The sequence below is a fragment of the Dendrobates tinctorius genome, unplaced genomic scaffold (genome assembly GCF_039654945.1).
Source record: "Dendrobates tinctorius isolate UK_male_01 unplaced genomic scaffold, ASM3965494v1 ptg000017l, whole genome shotgun sequence".
NCBI lineage: Eukaryota > Metazoa > Chordata > Amphibia > Anura > Dendrobatidae > Dendrobates > Dendrobates tinctorius.
Window position 1 is genome coordinate 18,282,747 of NW_027361685.1, and position 16,861 is coordinate 18,299,607.

Here is a 16,861-nt window from a genome sequence, read left to right on the forward strand (position 1 = left end):
TTTTTCCTCAAAAAATTATTTTTAGCCCACTATTTTTTATTTTCACAAGGGTAACAGGATAAATTGGACCCAAAAAGTTGTTGTCCAGTTTGTCCTGAGTACACTGGTACCCCATATGTGGGGGGGGCACTGTTCAGGGACACGTTGGGGCTCGGAATGGAAGTAGTGACGTTTTGAAATGCCGACTTGATGGAATTGTCTGTGGGCGTCATGTTACATTTGCAGAGCTCCTGATGTACCTAAACAGTGGAAACCCCCCACAAGTGACCCCATTTTGGAAGCTAGACCCCCCAAGGAACTTATCTAGATGTGTGGTGAGCACGTTGAACCCCCAAGTGCTTCACAGAAGTTTATAGCGCAGAACCGTGAAAATAAAAAATCATTTTTTTCCACAAAAATAATTATTTTAGCCCTCATGTTTTTATTTTCCCAAGGGTAACAGGAGAAATTAGACCCCCAAAGTTGTTGTGCAATTTTTCCTGAGTACCCTGATACCCCATAAGTGGGGGTACACCACTGTTTGGGCACATGTCGGGGCTCGAAATGGAGGGAGCACCGTTTGACTTTTTGAACGCAAAATTGGCTGGAATAAATGGTGGCTCCATGTCGCATTTGGAGACCCTGTGATGTGCCTAAACAGTGGAAACCCCTCAATTCTATCTCCAACCCTAATCCCAACCCTAATCATAACCCTAACCACAACACTAATCCCAACACACCCCTAACGAAATCCCAACTCTAACCCTAACCACAAGCCTAACCGTAATCCCAACCCCAACCCAACCCTAATCCCAATTACAACCCTAACCCTAATTCCAACCCTTAGTCCAACCCTAACCCTTAGTCCAACCCTAACCCTATTTCTAACCCTAACCCTAATTCCAACCCTAGCCCTAACCCTAGCCCTAGCCCTAACCCTAGCCCTAACCCTAGCCCTAATGGAAAAATAAAAAAAAATATTTTGTTTTTTTATTATTTGTCCCTACCTATGGGGGTGATAAGGGGGGCGGTGATTTACTTTTTTTTATTTTGATCACTATGAAAGTTTATTATAGTGATCAAAATAAATGAATGAATCTGCAGCGTTGCAGATTCGATTCGGCGCACTGCGCATGCGCCCACCATCTTCCAAGATGGCGGCGCCCATGACGCTGGACCGCGGGACACCGGGACGGATAGCGGGAGATCGGAGGCACAAAGGAGGGTGAGAGGGGGTGATCGGAGGGTGAGAGGGGATGATCGGAGGGCTGGGGGGTGGAGGGAAGGCGGGGGAGCAGATTATGACGGCGGCTGCCGATCGGTGCTGTCAGACAGTGGCGGCAGCCGATCGGTGCCGTCAGTCGGTGTGGGGGGGGTCGGGTCTCGGTGTCCAACCATGTCCGATGCTATTTCAGCATCGGCCATGGCTGGATTGTAATATTTCACCAATTTTCATTGGTGAAATATTACAATCGCTCTGATTGGCAGTTTCTTTTAACAGCCAATCAGAGCGATCGTAGGCACGTGGGGGCTAAGCCACACCCCCATGTGTTAACTCTGAAGGGTCCTTTGTGTGCGGGTCGGGTGACCTTTCAGTGACCCCGGTCACCCGACCCGCAGGGGGGCAATCAATTCATGACGCCACATAGGCGGCATGGGTCGTATTGTCTCGACTTTTCATGACGCCTACGTGGCGTCAAAGGTCGTGAAGGGGTTAATATCCCCTATCCTATCCTGATATATATGGTCCCCTCACCCCCATCCCGATACACAACCCCCCCTCATCCCTATCTTGGTATGTATGGATCCCTCATCCCTATCCTGGCAGGAATGATCGCCCTCATCCCTTTACTAATATGCAGGGCCCCATCTCGTCCTGGTATGCAGAGCCTCCACCCCCATCCTGGTATGCATGGCACCATCAGAAAACATTAAAAAAAAAAAATTACACTTACCTACCCGGCGCTCCCTCACAGCGTCCTGCTCCGGTGTCAGTAACTGCTATATGCTTGTAAGCAGCACATGGCAGGGACGTCATACGCTGCTCACAAGCAGAGCACAGCTACCGGAGTACTCGCCGGGACTGTTCATCGGAGATCGGAGTGAATATTCATTGCTCTTCAGTAGAGCGCAGAGTCAGCTGCCGGTGGTCACGTGTGCCGCTGCTTAAGAGAAATGAATATTCATTGGATTCATCATTCATTCATCAGGAGATTATTTAATATTGAACTATATTCAAGCGGGACTAGATGAAGAAAACCCTAAAATCATGTATCATGTTATCCGAAACAGTCAGAAAACTAGCCCCATATTGGCAGATCCCAGACCTCAAACTATATACTGTGTAAGTTTATAAGCCCCTCCTGTGTCAGGAACAGATAGTATGTGACAATACCGTATATACCGCTCAGGGAACACTTACCTTTCAGAGATAATTTCCATATTCATACTAAATAATGGCACAGATCTCCCAGACATTATGATTGCACATATCCCTAGTCTTTATAACGATATTGCACTCATTCCCTGACAGACCGCAGCATGGCCATTAGTTAGAAGCTGCTAATGATCTTTGGAGCAGGTAAGTTTTCCCTGAGTGGTACATATTGGGCCGTCTGAAGACTGAGTTTAGTCTAGGACAATTTATCTGCACTACTAATTAACAGCAGTTACATTACCAAACTAGGGCAGTCCCTATAGGGGAAAAACACAAGAATTATACTGTATTATCACATACTATCTATTCCTGACACTGAAGTGACTTATAAACCTCTGTAGTATATAGTCTGAGGTCTGGGATCTGCCAATATGTGGCTAGTTTTCTGACTGTTTCAGATAACATGATACATGATTTTAGTTTTTCGTCTAGTCTCGCTTGAATATAGGTCAATATTAAATAGTCTCCTGATGAGTCTCCTTTGGTGAAGACGATGAAACCATAGAAATGAGAGGCTTGGAGAGTGAGTGTGTATACATCACCTCACCCTATATACTGAACTGTGGGGTACATGTTTTTTCTATTAGTCACCTATTAACTAACCTTCAGGGGGTGAATTATGGGTAAGGTTTTACATTTGGAATTAATAAAGTTTAGTTTTATCCTTTTGTCAGCAAACATGAGGAATGACAAGAGACAACCCATTTAAGAAGATTCAATTTTGGTTAAAACTATTCTCCTCTGTGTGACTGCTCTGATGTCTTACAAGAAGCTCTTTCTGGTTAAAACATTTCCCACATTCTGAACATGAATCTTGTGTGAGTTCTTTGGTGCCTAGCCAATTCTGATTTATTGATAAAACATTTCCCACATTCTGAACATGAATAAGGCTTCTCTCCTGTGTGAGTTCTCTGGTGAGTAACAAGATGACATTTCTGGTTAAAAGTTTTCCCACATTCTGAACATGAAAAAGGTTTCTCCCCTGTATGAGTTCTTTGGTGCTTAACCAATTGTGATTTCTGGTTAAAACATTTCCCACATTCTGAACAGGAAAAAGGCTTTTCCCCTGTGTGAGTTCTCTGGTGATTAACCAATTGTGATTTCCGGTTAAAACATTTCTCACATTCTGAACAGGAAAAAGGCTTCTCCCCTGTGTGGAGTCTCTGGTGCTTAACACAATCTGATTTATTATTAAAATATTTCCCACATTCTGAACAGGAAAAAGGCTTCTCCCCTGTGTGAGTTCTCTGGTGAGTAATAAGATGTCCTTTCTTGTTAAAACATTTCCCACATTCTGAACAGGAAAAAGGCTTCTCCCCTGTGTGAGTTCTATGGTGATTAAACAAATCTGATTTCCGGTTAAAACATTTCCCACATTCTGAACAGGAAAAAGGCTTCTCCCCCGTGTGAATGCTCTGATGTCTAACAAGAATCACTTTCCGGCTAAAACATTTCCCACATTCTGAACAGGAAAAAGGCTTCTCCCCCGTGTGACTGCTCTGATGTCTAACAAGAATTGCTTTCTGGCTAAAACATTTGCCACATTCTGAACAGGAAAAAGGCTTCTCCCCTGTGTGAGTTCTATAGTGAGTAACAAAATGTGATTTCTCGTTAAAACATTTCCCACATTCAGAACATGAAAAAGGCTTCTCTCCTGTGTGGATTCTCTTGTGCTTAACACAATCTGATTTACTGTTAAAACATTTCCCACATTCTGAACAGGAAAAAGGCTTCTCCCCTGTGTGAATTCTCTGGTGAGTAACAAAAAGAGATTTCTTGTTAAAACATTTCCCACATTCTGAACATGAAAATGACTTATTTACTTTAGGAGAAGTTTTTTTATTGCCTCTTTTGTGACTTTGATTTCCCTTAGTAATCAGTAATGAATCAGGAGATGGGACCTGTTTCATAGGATCAGATGACAGATCTTTGCTGTGAATGGATGATGATGTGTCTGGAGTAACGGCATTCACTTCAGTTGTATCTTGTAGGATCTCAAGATTATCAGATTTAAAAATTGAAGATGTCAGCTGTCCCTCTGATCTCCTGTTATAGTCATCTGCTAAGATAAAAAAAACATTTTTTTTAATAAAATATCTTTGAGTTTGATATTTTTGAACATTTCTACTTAAACTGTCCATAAAAATGGCAAGCTATGTAAAAAACTTTAATTATTTACCAAGACAATGACAGTTCACAGTCTAATAGAAAACCTTGTTGGATGAGCCAATAGTGTGTGGTGTTCAACTGTTTGTTCATTCTGCCTCCCAAATATCGAATAAAAGGAAACCAATCAATGTTATGTAGGCGAAAATAATACCAATTCTCATCTCACAAAAAACAAGTCCCCACTCGGGTCCATCATTTGTCAATGGAAAAACAGATAACGCAGGTTACAGTTAATGCTATAGTTAGGGTTACTGTTAGGCTAAAGTCAGGGTTTATTCTAAAGTTAGGGTTTATTCTGAAGTTAGGGGTAGGGTAAAGAATTAGGCTTTTCTCAATTGTCTCCCAAATAATTTGGTCATGTCAGAGTTTTCTATTTCCAGAAAAAAAAAATAAAAACGAATAAAATGTCCCGTCAGTATTATAGTACAGAGGAGGCTTATGCACTTTCCTGTTCTGACAGTGAAGAAAGTGCAGTGTCAGATGGCGATGTGGATTTCGAGGGCTTTAGTATCAGTGACAGTGATAGCTCAGAAATGAGCAGTGATTCTGGTCCATCCTCACACACAAGGACCAGTGTGATGTACAATGCCCGAAGATATGTTTTCTGTTGCAATGTGCTAACAAATCCTCCATCCTAGGACATTGTAAACTGTCAGTAGTAGGAATTCCTTCCCCCCAGGTTTTATCAACCCTGCCACTTCCTCTGGAAGAGCAGGAATGTTAATTAGCTAGACCCTCTTCCTCACACCATTTGGCTTCTCTCAGCTGAAAGAGAAAAAAAGTGCGGGAACTAAACTCTTTGTTTGAAACCAGGAGTTTGAATAAAACAATAAGGGATTGTCCCGCGAAAACCATACCCAGCAGAAATATAAAAATCATATTTCTGCGATCCGAGCAGACCCAGCTTCGCTGTGGTGCCTGTTGCAAAACTCTCGGATGTCCAGAACCTGAGATATGATTTGCGCCCAAATGGACGGTCATATCGCATAGATGTTTGATGTTTTCTTGATGGGCTCATTACGCTGGGAAACATGATACCACTGATGAGTCCATACCAGCTTCTCCCATAAAGTTATAGCTAATCTAAGTTTTGTAGCCAAAACATAACTTGGATAAGAGAGGTGGGATCAACCCAGAATGCACCTCTCTGTGATGTCACATAGGAAAGTCTATAAGGCATTCCCTGGCAGAACCAGCTCAGAACAGCTGCAGAATCCGTGCTGACAAGAACTCAGATGAGCGGAGAAGTGCAGCTCCGCCTCCACCCACCTTAGCCGCATGGTCTGCCTAAGGAACAATATGGAACTGTGAGTGTAATCTCTTTGTTTTCTCCACTTTTATTTTATACCTGTACTGTACATATTTTATGTCTCAATTTTATAGCAACTTTTATCTGTAATCACTGTCCTCTTTCGGAAAATAAATGAAATTATTTAGATCTGTCTCCATGCTCTAAGAATCGAACTATACGCCTTTGATAGATAATCGCTACTAATTCAAGGGGTTTGCCACGGACCCTCTTAATTTAACACTGTGAATTAAGTAACCGTGACTGGTGGCAGCGCGTTGTGTACGGCTATTACGGCTTGCTGGCAGTACAGAAGGGTCTTATATTGCTGAATAAGGGTCTGCGGCCACAGCATTGATAATTCCCTTACTGCAGAAGCCTAATTGCCGGTTCACAACAGGCAGCCCGTCCGGCGACCAATTATCCTAGGTGCAGTTCCCTGACTGACCTGAGGGTAAGGGGGGCGCCGGAGAGCTGCGAGTTCCAAGGTGGAACTGAGAAAGTGGGATATACACAAATCCCCGCAGTACTTGGAAGATTGATAGCAGTGGTGGGGCATCCAAATTAAACTCCCCCTGCGGCAAATTGTAGAGCGAGATTAGCTTGCTGGATATTTTTGTCACATGGTGCCAGTGGTGGGATAACTAAGATAAGCCCCACTGCGCCTGTGATAGCCGTGTGCCGGCATTGTGTCACGTCCCTCCGTCCGCTGATACACCGGTGTCAGTGGTGGGATCGTGACATAGTGGTGACACAGGGTCCGCTGTCCGTCGCGTTTTGGTGGCAGCGGGACCCCCGTTAGTCGTCGCCCGTAAGTGGACGAACGGCCGTGGGCTGTTCGTCACATATTGGTGGCAGCAGTGGGATAATCCTAGAGCATTAGTGATTTGGTTTGAGCAATCATTCCTCTCACTAAAGACCTGCACGGTTCCTGCGGGAATCCTGCATCATAGGTTTTGGAGAACAGACTCAGTGGTTACTAGTCCTGAGACATTAGTGTGTACTTGCAAGTATCCCCCTCCCGTTTCTTCGTTTTTCTTTTTCTATCTTTTATTTGGCAACCATGGCGGCGATGACAGTGGAGTGGTATCAGAAGCAGAAAAAGGACACCCTTGCTGGGTTATGCACGTACCGAGGCATAGACGCCGCAGGCGGAACCAAAGATCAAATGATCGCGGCTCTAGTGCAGCTGGACAACGACCAGAATCCAGCGAGCGCAGAAGTTGGCCCAAGTTGCCATAGGGCTGCAGCAGAGGCTCCACTCCTGAGCGCTGGCCCCACATTCAACCAGAACGGGGTGGACCCCTATCTGCAAATGGCCTTGGACGAACTCCCCGCCGAAGACAGGGATGGGCGGGTGAGGCTGATCCAGCAATATCGGCAGGAGGCCCAAGCCGAACGTGAGCGCCAAGCTGAGGCTGAGAGAGCCGAGCGCCAGGCGCAGAGGGCCCATGAACTGGAGGTACTCCAGCGGGGTGGGAATGCCCCCACAGCCCGAAGCAGTGAGCCCAGCAGCGTCCAGACTCCTAAACCCCGGCCAGAGCATTTTCCCGTGATGGAAAAGGATGGGGACTTGGACACATTTCTGCGAGCCTTTGAGAAAGCCTGCAGACAGTACCAGCTGCCTAGAGACCAATGGGCAAGGTACTTGACCCCAGGGCTAAAAGGCAAAGCCCTGGAGGCATTTGCTTCTCTTCCGCCAGAAGCCGATGACGACTATGACGACATAAAGCAGGCGCTGATCGCCAAATACCGGCTGACACCTGAGGTATACCGAAAGAAGTTCCGGCACCTCCAACGTGGCCCACATGATAGCTACAGTGATGTGGTGCAAGGACTCAGGACCCACTTTGACCAGTGGATCCATGGACTGTCCGTTGAAACCTTTGAGCAGCTACGGGACCTGATGATCAAAGACCAGTTCCTGCATCTCTGCCCAGCTGAGGTCCGACAGTTCATCCTGGACCGCGAACCAACGAACGCGGACAAAGCGGCGCAGATCGCCGACAACCACGAGGCCAAACGGAAGCCCGAGACGCGGAGGCCAGTCGCCACCAGCTGGAAAGGGGGTAAGCCAGCAACCAACCCCAATGCCCCAGCTAGCCGTCCCTCCGGAGGCCCTGTCCCTGTTGCCAACAGCAGGCCGGCTACTGACAGTCGCCTGTGTCACCACTGCCAGCGGCCTGGTCACTTCTTTTACACCTGTCCGAATAGGCCGAAGAACCCCCCAGCCAAGGCCCCCGGGCCCAACGCCTCTGTTCTTTTGGTGGGAGGTGTGGTTGGGAGGGCTGACGACAACGTTCAACCTGTTCAGGTGGGGGCCCGTCTTGCTACAGGCCTCAAGGACACCGGGGCTGAACGAACCCTCATCCGTCCTGGACTGGCGGCCCCTGAAGAGTTTGTTGAGGGGAAAACCCTGACTGTCACCGGGATTGGAGGCACCCGTTGTCCCTTGCCAGTGGCACGAGTTTTTCTTGATTGGGGTGCCGGGAGCGGGTTGAGGGAGGTGGGAGTGTCTGAAAATTTGCCCACTGATGTTTTATTGGGGACTGACTTGGGGAGGATGGTTGCATACTATGTCCCTGACACCCTTCCCCAAACTGATAATGAGGGTAACGTTAACCCTGATGATGTTGATGATGGGAAACTGAATGTGTTACCTGCTAATGCCTTGATGAGTAATGATGCAACTAACAACCATTCTTTCCCAAGGTATGATGCTGATGCTGATGTGAATGTACCAAAGCAAACTGATAACCATTCTTTTCCTAGGAATGATGATGTATCTGTGCCGACTGAACCCGTTAACCCTTTCTTTGAAACGGTAGATGTGTCCACAGGTACCGAGGTGCTCAGCCCCGTCACTCTGCGGAGTGAGACGGCTGAGGAACCCCTGGCAGGAGCAAGCAACGGTGCTCAAGAGAATGGGGAGGTGCATGGGGACCATGAGGAAGGTAATGCCATGCAGCTGACCAGTGCCACCGAGGAAGGTAACTGGCTCATAAGTAGCACTGCTCCTAAAGTGTTGGGGGTGGATGGGGAGGGAGAGCCCAGGGCAGCACCGGCTGGTGGGTCTGTAGAAATCCCCAGGGAGACAGCATACATAGCAGCTGTCACACGCAGTCAGAGTGCCCAGATCGCAGGTAACGCACTGTCTTCTGGACCCTCTGCTGCTACAGGAGAGACTGAACCAGAGGTGAACCCAGAGCCGTTTCCAGAGGGTCCCAGTAAAGGAGGTACCCTGACGTCACTTCTGGCAGCCTCCAGCATGGAGTTCCAGGCTGCTCTGCACTCAGATGCCAGCCTGGAGAAATTGAGAGGTCTCGCCGAGACGCCCACCTCCAAGTCTGATAAGGAGAGGGTGTTCTGGGAACGAGGAAGGTTGTACCGGGAGACAGTACCCGGAGATCCTAAAAAGGAGTGGTTGAGGGAAAGACAGCTGGTCGTCCCCTATCAGTTCAGAAGCGAGTTGTTGCGGATTGCCCATGAGATTCCACTCGCTGGACACTTGGGGATCAGCAAAACAAAGGCACGGCTGTCTCAACACTTCTATTGGCCCAAGATGGGGACAGATGTAACACACTACTGCCGCTCCTGCACCACCTGTCAAAAAGTGGGTAAGGCGGGGCCTGCTCTTAAGGCTCCCCTTATTCCTTTGCCGGTGATAGAGGAGCCTTTCCAGAGAATCGCGGTGGACATTGTAGGACCGCTGTCCGTCCCCAGCAGCTCCGGAAAGCGATACATTCTCACCGTGGTAGACTACGCTACCCGGTACCCAGAGGCAGTAGCTCTGTCTTCAACCAGGGCAGATAAGGTGGCTGACGCACTGGTGACCATCTTTTCAAGAGTAGGATTTCCCAGGGAGATGCTTACCGATCAAGGGCCCCAATTCATGTCTCGCCTAATGGAGGCTCTCTGTGAGAAAATGCAGGTGACGCAGCTGGTATCGAGTCCGTATCACCCACAGACTAATGGTTTGTGTGAACGTTTCAACGGTACCCTCAAACAGATGCTCCGCATACTGGTTGAGACCCAAGGGCGCGACTGGGAGCGGTACCTCCCACACCTGCTGTTCGCTTACAGAGAAGTTCCGCAGGCCTCGACCGGGTTCTCCCCCTTCGAGCTCCTGTATGGCAGGCGAGTCCGGGGACCCCTTGAGTTGATAAGAGAATCCTGGGAAGATGAGCCAAACCCCACAGAAGTGTCCATCGTGGATTATGTCATGCGCTTCCGTGACAAGATGCAGACCTTGACGCAGTTGGTGCATGACAACATGACGCAGGCTCAGGCTGACCAGAAGCACTGGTACGACCAGAACGCCCGGGAGCGGACCTACCAGGTGGGTCAAAAGGTATGGGTGTTGGTCCCTGTACCAACGGATAAGCTTCAGGCAGCCTGGGAAGGCCCGTACGTCGTCCACCAACAGCTCAACCCGGTCACCTACGTGGTCACGCTTGACCATGCTCGGGGTAGGCGCAAGGCCTTTCACGTCAACATGCTGAAGGCGCACTACGAACGTGAAGCTTGCGTCCTACCGGTCTGCAATCTGCCAGAGGATGGGGAGGAAGATCCCCTCCTGGACATGCTGGCCCAGGCCAAGGCCGATGGGTCCATTGAGGACATGGAGATAAGTGGTTCGCTCACCGTGTCCCAGCGGTTGCAGTTGATGGCCACCCTGGAACTCTTCCGGCCCGTGTTCACCAACCGTCCTGGGAGGACGGAGTTAGCGGTTCATGAGGTGGACACCGGGAATCATGCCCCATTACGGCGAACACCTTATCGGATCTCTGAAACGGTGCAACAAGTCATGCGCCAAGAGGTCGATGAGATGTTAAGGCTGGGAGTGATTCGACGGTCAAAAGGTGCGTGGGCTTCACCTGTAGTCCTCGTGCCTAAAAAGGATCGAACCACCCGGTTCTGCGTGGACTACAGGGGGCTCAACGCCATCACAACCTCTGATGCCCACCCAATGCCGCGCATCGAGGATCTGCTCGAGCGGTTGACAAACGCCAACTACATATCCATCATGGATTTGAGTCGGGGATACTGGCAGATTCCCCTGAGCCCTGAGGCGCAGGAGAAATCCGCCTTTATCACCCCCTTTGGACTGTACGAGTCCACGGTCATGCCCTTCGGCATGAAGAATGTCCCTGCCACTTTCCAGCGGATGGTCAACCACCTGCTTCGGGGACTGGAGGAGTACGCGGTGGCGTACTTAGACGATATTGCCGTCTTCAGTTCCACCTGGGAGGAACACCTTCAGCACCTCCAGGAGGTGCTCAAGCGTCTTCACCAGGCAGGCCTGACCATCAAGCCGGGGAAGTGCCAGATAGGCATGCACAAGGTCCACTACCTGGGGCACCGGGTAGGCGGGGGTTCCATGAGCCCGGAGCCAGAAAAAGTGGACGCAATCGTGTCCTGGCCCACCCCCAGGACCAAGAAACAGGTGAAGTCCTTCTTGGGCACTGCAGGGTACTATAGGCGGTTCGTACAGGACTATAGCGCCCTTGCCAAACCCTTGACTGACCTCACCAAGCAGAGGCTACCCCAAACAGTCAACTGGACAGATGACTGTGAGGCGGCTTTCCAAGCTTTGAAAGCAGCCCTGTGCAACTCTCCAGTGTTGAGAGCAGTCGACAGCAGTCGCCCGTTTCTGGTACAGACCGACGCCAGCGAGTTTGGCCTCGGTGCTGTGCTTAGCCAGGTCGACTCGGGGGACCAAGAGCACCACGTGTTGTACCTGAGCCGGAAACTTCTGCCGAGGGAAGTGGCATACTCGACCATCGAGAAGGAGTGTCTGGCCATGGTGTGGGCACTGCAACGTTTGCAGCCCTACCTGTACGGGCGCGCCTTCACGGTGGTAACTGACCACAACCCTCTGAGCTGGTTGCACACAGTGTCGGGAACCAATGGAAGATTGCTCCGCTGGAGCCTTGCCCTTCAGCAGTATGACTTCACTGTAAAACACAGGAAGGGCAGTGAAAACGGCAATGCCAATGGGTTGTCCCGCCGGGGCGAACCCGCTGAGGTGCGCATGGCAGATTACCGAGAGGTAATGCCTCCTTAGCGCCCTCTTAAGGGGGGAGGTGTGATGTACAATGCCCGAAGATATGTTTTCTGTTGCAATGTGCTAACAAATCCTCCATCCTAGGACATTGTAAACTGTCAGTAGTAGGAATTCCTTCCCCCCAGGTTTTATCAACCCTGCCACTTCCTCTGGAAGAGCAGGAATGTTAATTAGCTAGACCCTCTTCCTCACACCATTTGGCTTCTCTCAGCTGAAAGAGAAAAAAAGTGCGGGAACTAAACTCTTTGTTTGAAACCAGAAGTTTGAATAAAACAATAAGGGATTGTCCCGCGAAAACCATACCCAGCAGAAATATAAAAATCATATTTCTGCGATCCGAGCAGACCCAGCTTCGCTGTGGTGCCTGTTGCAAAACTCTCGGATGTCCAGAACCTGAGATATGATTTGCGCCCAAATGGACGGTCATATCGCATAGATGTTTGATGTTTTCTTGATGGGCTCATTACGCTGGGAAACATGATACCACTGATGAGTCCATACCAGCTTCTCCCATAAAGTTATAGCTAATCTAAGTTTTGTAGCCAAAACATAACTTGGATAAGAGAGGTGGGATCAACCCAGAATGCACCTCTCTGTGATGTCACATAGGAAAGTCTATAAGGCATTCCCTGGCAGAACCAGCTCAGAACAGCTGCAGAATCCGTGCTGACAAGAACTCAGATGAGCGGAGAAGTGCAGCTCCGCCTCCACCCACCTTAGCCGCATGGTCTGCCTAAGGAACAATATGGAACTGTGAGTGTAATCTCTTTGTTTTCTCCACTTTTATTTTATACCTGTACTGTACATATTTTATGTCTCAATTTTATAGCAACTTTTATCTGTAATCACTGTCCTCTTTCGGAAAATAAATGAAATTATTTAGATCTGTCTCCATGCTCTAAGAATCGAACTATACGCCTTTGATAGATAATCGCTACTAATTCAAGGGGTTTGCCACGGACCCTCTTAATTTAACACTGTGAATTAAGTAACCGTGACTGGTGGCAGCGCGTTGTGTACGGCTATTACGGCTTGCTGGCAGTACAGAAGGGTCTTATATTGCTGAATAAGGGTCTGCGGCCACAGCATTGATAATTCCCTTACTGCAGAAGCCTAATTGCCGGTTCACAACAGGCAGCCCGTCCGGCGACCAATTATCCTAGGTGCAGTTCCCTGACTGACCTGAGGGTAAGGGGGGCGCCGGAGAGCTGCGAGTTCCAAGGTGGAACTGAGAAAGTGGGATATACACAAATCCCCGCAGTACTTGGAAGATTGATAGCAGTGGTGGGGCATCCAAATTAAACTCCCCCTGCGGCAAATTGTAGAGCGAGATTAGCTTGCTGGATATTTTTGTCACATGGTGCCAGTGGTGGGATAACTAAGATAAGCCCCACTGCGCCTGTGATAGCCGTGTGCCGGCATTGTGTCACGTCCCTCCGTCCGCTGATACACCGGTGTCAGTGGTGGGATCGTGACATAGTGGTGACACAGGGTCCGCTGTCCGTCGCGTTTTGGTGGCAGCGGGACCCCCGTTAGTCGTCGCCCGTAAGTGGACGAACGGCCGTGGGCTGTTCGTCACAACCAGTACAGCAAGAAGGACAAATAGCGCTTCTGGAGAAATGTCTCCAATTCAGGGAACAATGCCCAGTACTAGCGCTGTCCCTAGTGCTCGTGAATTGGCGCACACCAATATCCAAGGGGCTTTGCCTCTTGATGTAGCATTTCCCAGATGGGAGGCTTCAGATTCGGCTACTCCATTCATCCCTAATTTTAATGCCATTCCTGGTATAAATGTGGAGGTGGAAAATTTTGGACCAAATAATTTTTCTAATTTGTTTATGACAGATAGCTTGCTAGAGCATATTGTCCTACAAATTTATATGGGTCCCAATTCATCAGACAGAATCCACGATCTTATTATGCTAGGCCAAATTCATGGACACCAACTAATGTCCTAGAAATGAAAACATTTTTAGGACTTACATTTGCTATGGGGCTTTTTAAAAAACGAGCATTCGGTCCTATTGGTCCAACTGCCCTGTTCAAGCCACCACTATGCTTTCTGCCGTTCTTCCTAGGACCTGTTATGAAATGCTCATGAAATTTTGGCATTTTAACGACAATAGTCAATGCCTGCCCAGAGATGCCTCAGAACATGACAGACTATTCAAAATCAGACCTATCATCGAAGACTTGACAGAAAAGTTCTTAAAGCTCTACACCCCAACAGAAAACATTTCCATTGATGAGTCCCTTGTAAAATTCAAAGGAAGACTGCACCTCAAGCAATTTATTCCTTCTAAGAGGGCAAGGTTCGGAATAAAGCTCTATAAAATGTGCGAGAGTTCAACCAGATACACATCAGCAATTCACATTTATGAGGGGGAAGATAGCCAACTAAACCCACCAGGATGCCCTACTTATCTGGGTACGTCTGGAAAAATGGTTTGGGAGCTGATAACTCCATTTTTACAAAAAGGCTCCAATCTGTATGTTGACAACTACTGCACCAGCATACCTCTGGTTGAACATAATATAGGGGCTTGTGGGACCATTCGCAAAAAACTTAGCGGCTCTCCAAAGTGTCATAACCGCAGAATCCCCCCTGAAGTGACCCCATTTTGGAAATGACACCCCTCTGGGAATTGGAAACGACCCCTCTCTGTGAATTCATCTATGGGTGTAGTGACCATTTACCTATCTATATATTTTCCAATGTAAAATATGGGGTTAAAACAACATTTTAGTGGTAAAAATGTAATTATTTTTCTTCACCGCCCAATGGTGTAATTTTCTATGGAACAGCTGTGGTGTCAGTATGCTCACTGCACCACTAGAAGAATTCATTCAGGGAAGTATTTGGTAAAATGCAGTCACTTTTGGGGCTTATGCTTATCTGGCACCTCAGGGGCTCTGACAATGTGACGTCACCCACAAACACTTCCAGCAAAATCTGCTCTCCAATATGGCGCTCCTTCCCTTCCGAGCTCTGCCATGCGCCCAAAGAGTGGTTTACCCCCACATATGGGGTGTCAGAATACTCAGGACAAATTGCACAACAAATTTTGCGGTCCAATTTCTCCTGTTACCCTTTGGATAAAAAATGGAGGGCGAAAAGATCTTTTTTTAAAAAAAAAATATGATTTTTTACTTTCACGTTTCTACGTAATTAACTTCTGTGATGCACTTGGGGGTTCAAAGAGCCCACCACACATCTAGATAAGCTCCTTGGGGGTCTAGTTTCAAAAATGGGGTCATGTGTTGGGGGTTTTCACTGTTTAGACACCTCAGGGGCTCTGACAATCTGACATGTCACCTACAAACAATTCCAGCAAAATCTGCTCTCCAATATGGCGCTCCTTCCTTTCCAAGCTCTGCCATGCGCCCAAACAGTAGTATTCTCCCACATGTGGGGTATCGGCGAGCTCAGGAGAAATTGCACAACAAATTGTATGGAGCAATTTCTCCTGTTACCCTTATGAAAATGCAAAATATGGGGCAAAAAATGAATTATTTGTGAAAAATGTTATTTTTTTTATTTCGACGACTCTAAGTTATAAACTTCTGTGAAGCACCTGTGGATTCAAGGTGCTCAATACACATCTGGATAAGTTTCCTAAAGGGGTCTAGTCTCCAAAATGGTGTCACTTACTGGGGGTTTCCACTGTTTAGGCACATCAGGGGCTCTCCAAACGCGACATGGCAACCGCTAATTATTACAGCATATTTTACATTCAAAAAATCAAATGGCGCGCCTTCCCTTCCGAGCCCTGGCGTGTGCCCAAACAGAAGATTTCCCCCACATATGGGGTATCGGCATGCTCAGGAGAAATTGCAAAACAAAATGTATAGTCCATTTTCTTCTATTACCCTTACGAAAGTAAAAAAAAATTAGGTCTAAAGGAAAATTTTTGTGATGGTGGGATCTGACACTGATGTTCCTTGAGCTTGAAGTGCACCTTTTGTTTAGAAGTTTTTCTGGGCTCTTTTGTTACCATTCGTATTATCCATCTCTTTGATTTGGCATGAATTTTCCTCCTGCGGCCACGTCCAGGGAGGTTGACTACAGTCACATGGAGCTTAAATTTCTGAATATTATGTGCAGCTCTAGTCACAGGAACATCGAGCTGCTTGGAGATGGTCTTATACCTTTTACCTGTGAAATGTTTGTCTATCATTTTCTTTCTAATCTCCTGAGACAACTCTTTCCTTCACGTCCTCTGGTCCATGTTGAGTGTGATACACACCATGTCACCACACAGCACAGTGAGTATCTGTAGCCTCTATACAGGCCACTCACTGACTCCAGGATTGTAGACACCTGTGATGATAATTAGTGAACACACTGTGATGTAACATGTCCCTTTTGTCACATTATTTTCAGGGGTTCCATCATTTCTGTCCAGGCCTATTTCATGAGTTTCATTTTTTTTTTAAATTCTGTGGAAGCATGGTGGAAAAGCAATGTCTGACTTTCATTTCTTAATTTTCAGAAATGCTTTATTTATTACTACTTTTGTCAGATTCAAGTTATTTCTGTGACCATTGTGGGTTTTTCTGTCATTAAACGAGGGGTACCAACAATTTTGACCCCGTGTGTATAGATTGTAACCCTCAGTGAATTAATTTATAAAATGGAATCACTTTATGGGGATTTCGACTATTCTGGTTTTCTGTCATTTAGTTATATTAGGGCTTCTGCATATGGTGTGTCCAATCTCATCTGGGATCTGTTCCTGCTGTCCAGCTGGAGTAATCTGCTCCCTACTCCAGCCAATTGGAAAGTACCACACCCTACTATAGCGCAAAGCACATGGCCGGAATCTGCCAGATACAGCGCTGTTCTCCTCTGGTTCAGTCCTCTGTGCTCAGCTTGCGGCTTGTGTATTTGTTTCCTGCTGTGACCGTGGCCCGTTTACTG

General features: G+C 47.6%; 1 protein-coding gene across 1 annotated transcript; it reads right to left on the reverse strand.

The window, feature by feature from the left end:
- Positions 1-3,126: 3,126 nt before the first annotated feature.
- Positions 3,127-14,495, reverse strand: LOC141082467 (uncharacterized). Its single transcript, XM_073566408.1, has 2 exons — positions 14,459-14,495; positions 3,127-4,475 (listed from the first exon to the last, which is right to left on the reverse strand). Exons 1-2 carry the CDS (start codon positions 14,493-14,495, stop codon positions 3,199-3,201), a joined length of 1,314 nt encoding a protein of 437 aa, XP_073422509.1. The 3' UTR covers positions 3,127-3,198.
- Between the last annotated feature and the right edge of the window lie 2,366 nt (positions 14,496-16,861).

Bases quoted from the DNA above. Each gene is read 5' to 3' on its own strand.
- LOC141082467 (XM_073566408.1), bottom strand. From the start codon at position 14,495: ATGGTCCCACAAGCCCCTATATTATGTTCAACCAGAG. The intron at 4,476-14,458 runs GTATGCTGGTGC...TTATCTTAGCAG, and splicing joins TATATTATGTTCAACCAGAG to ATGACTATAACAGGAGATCA.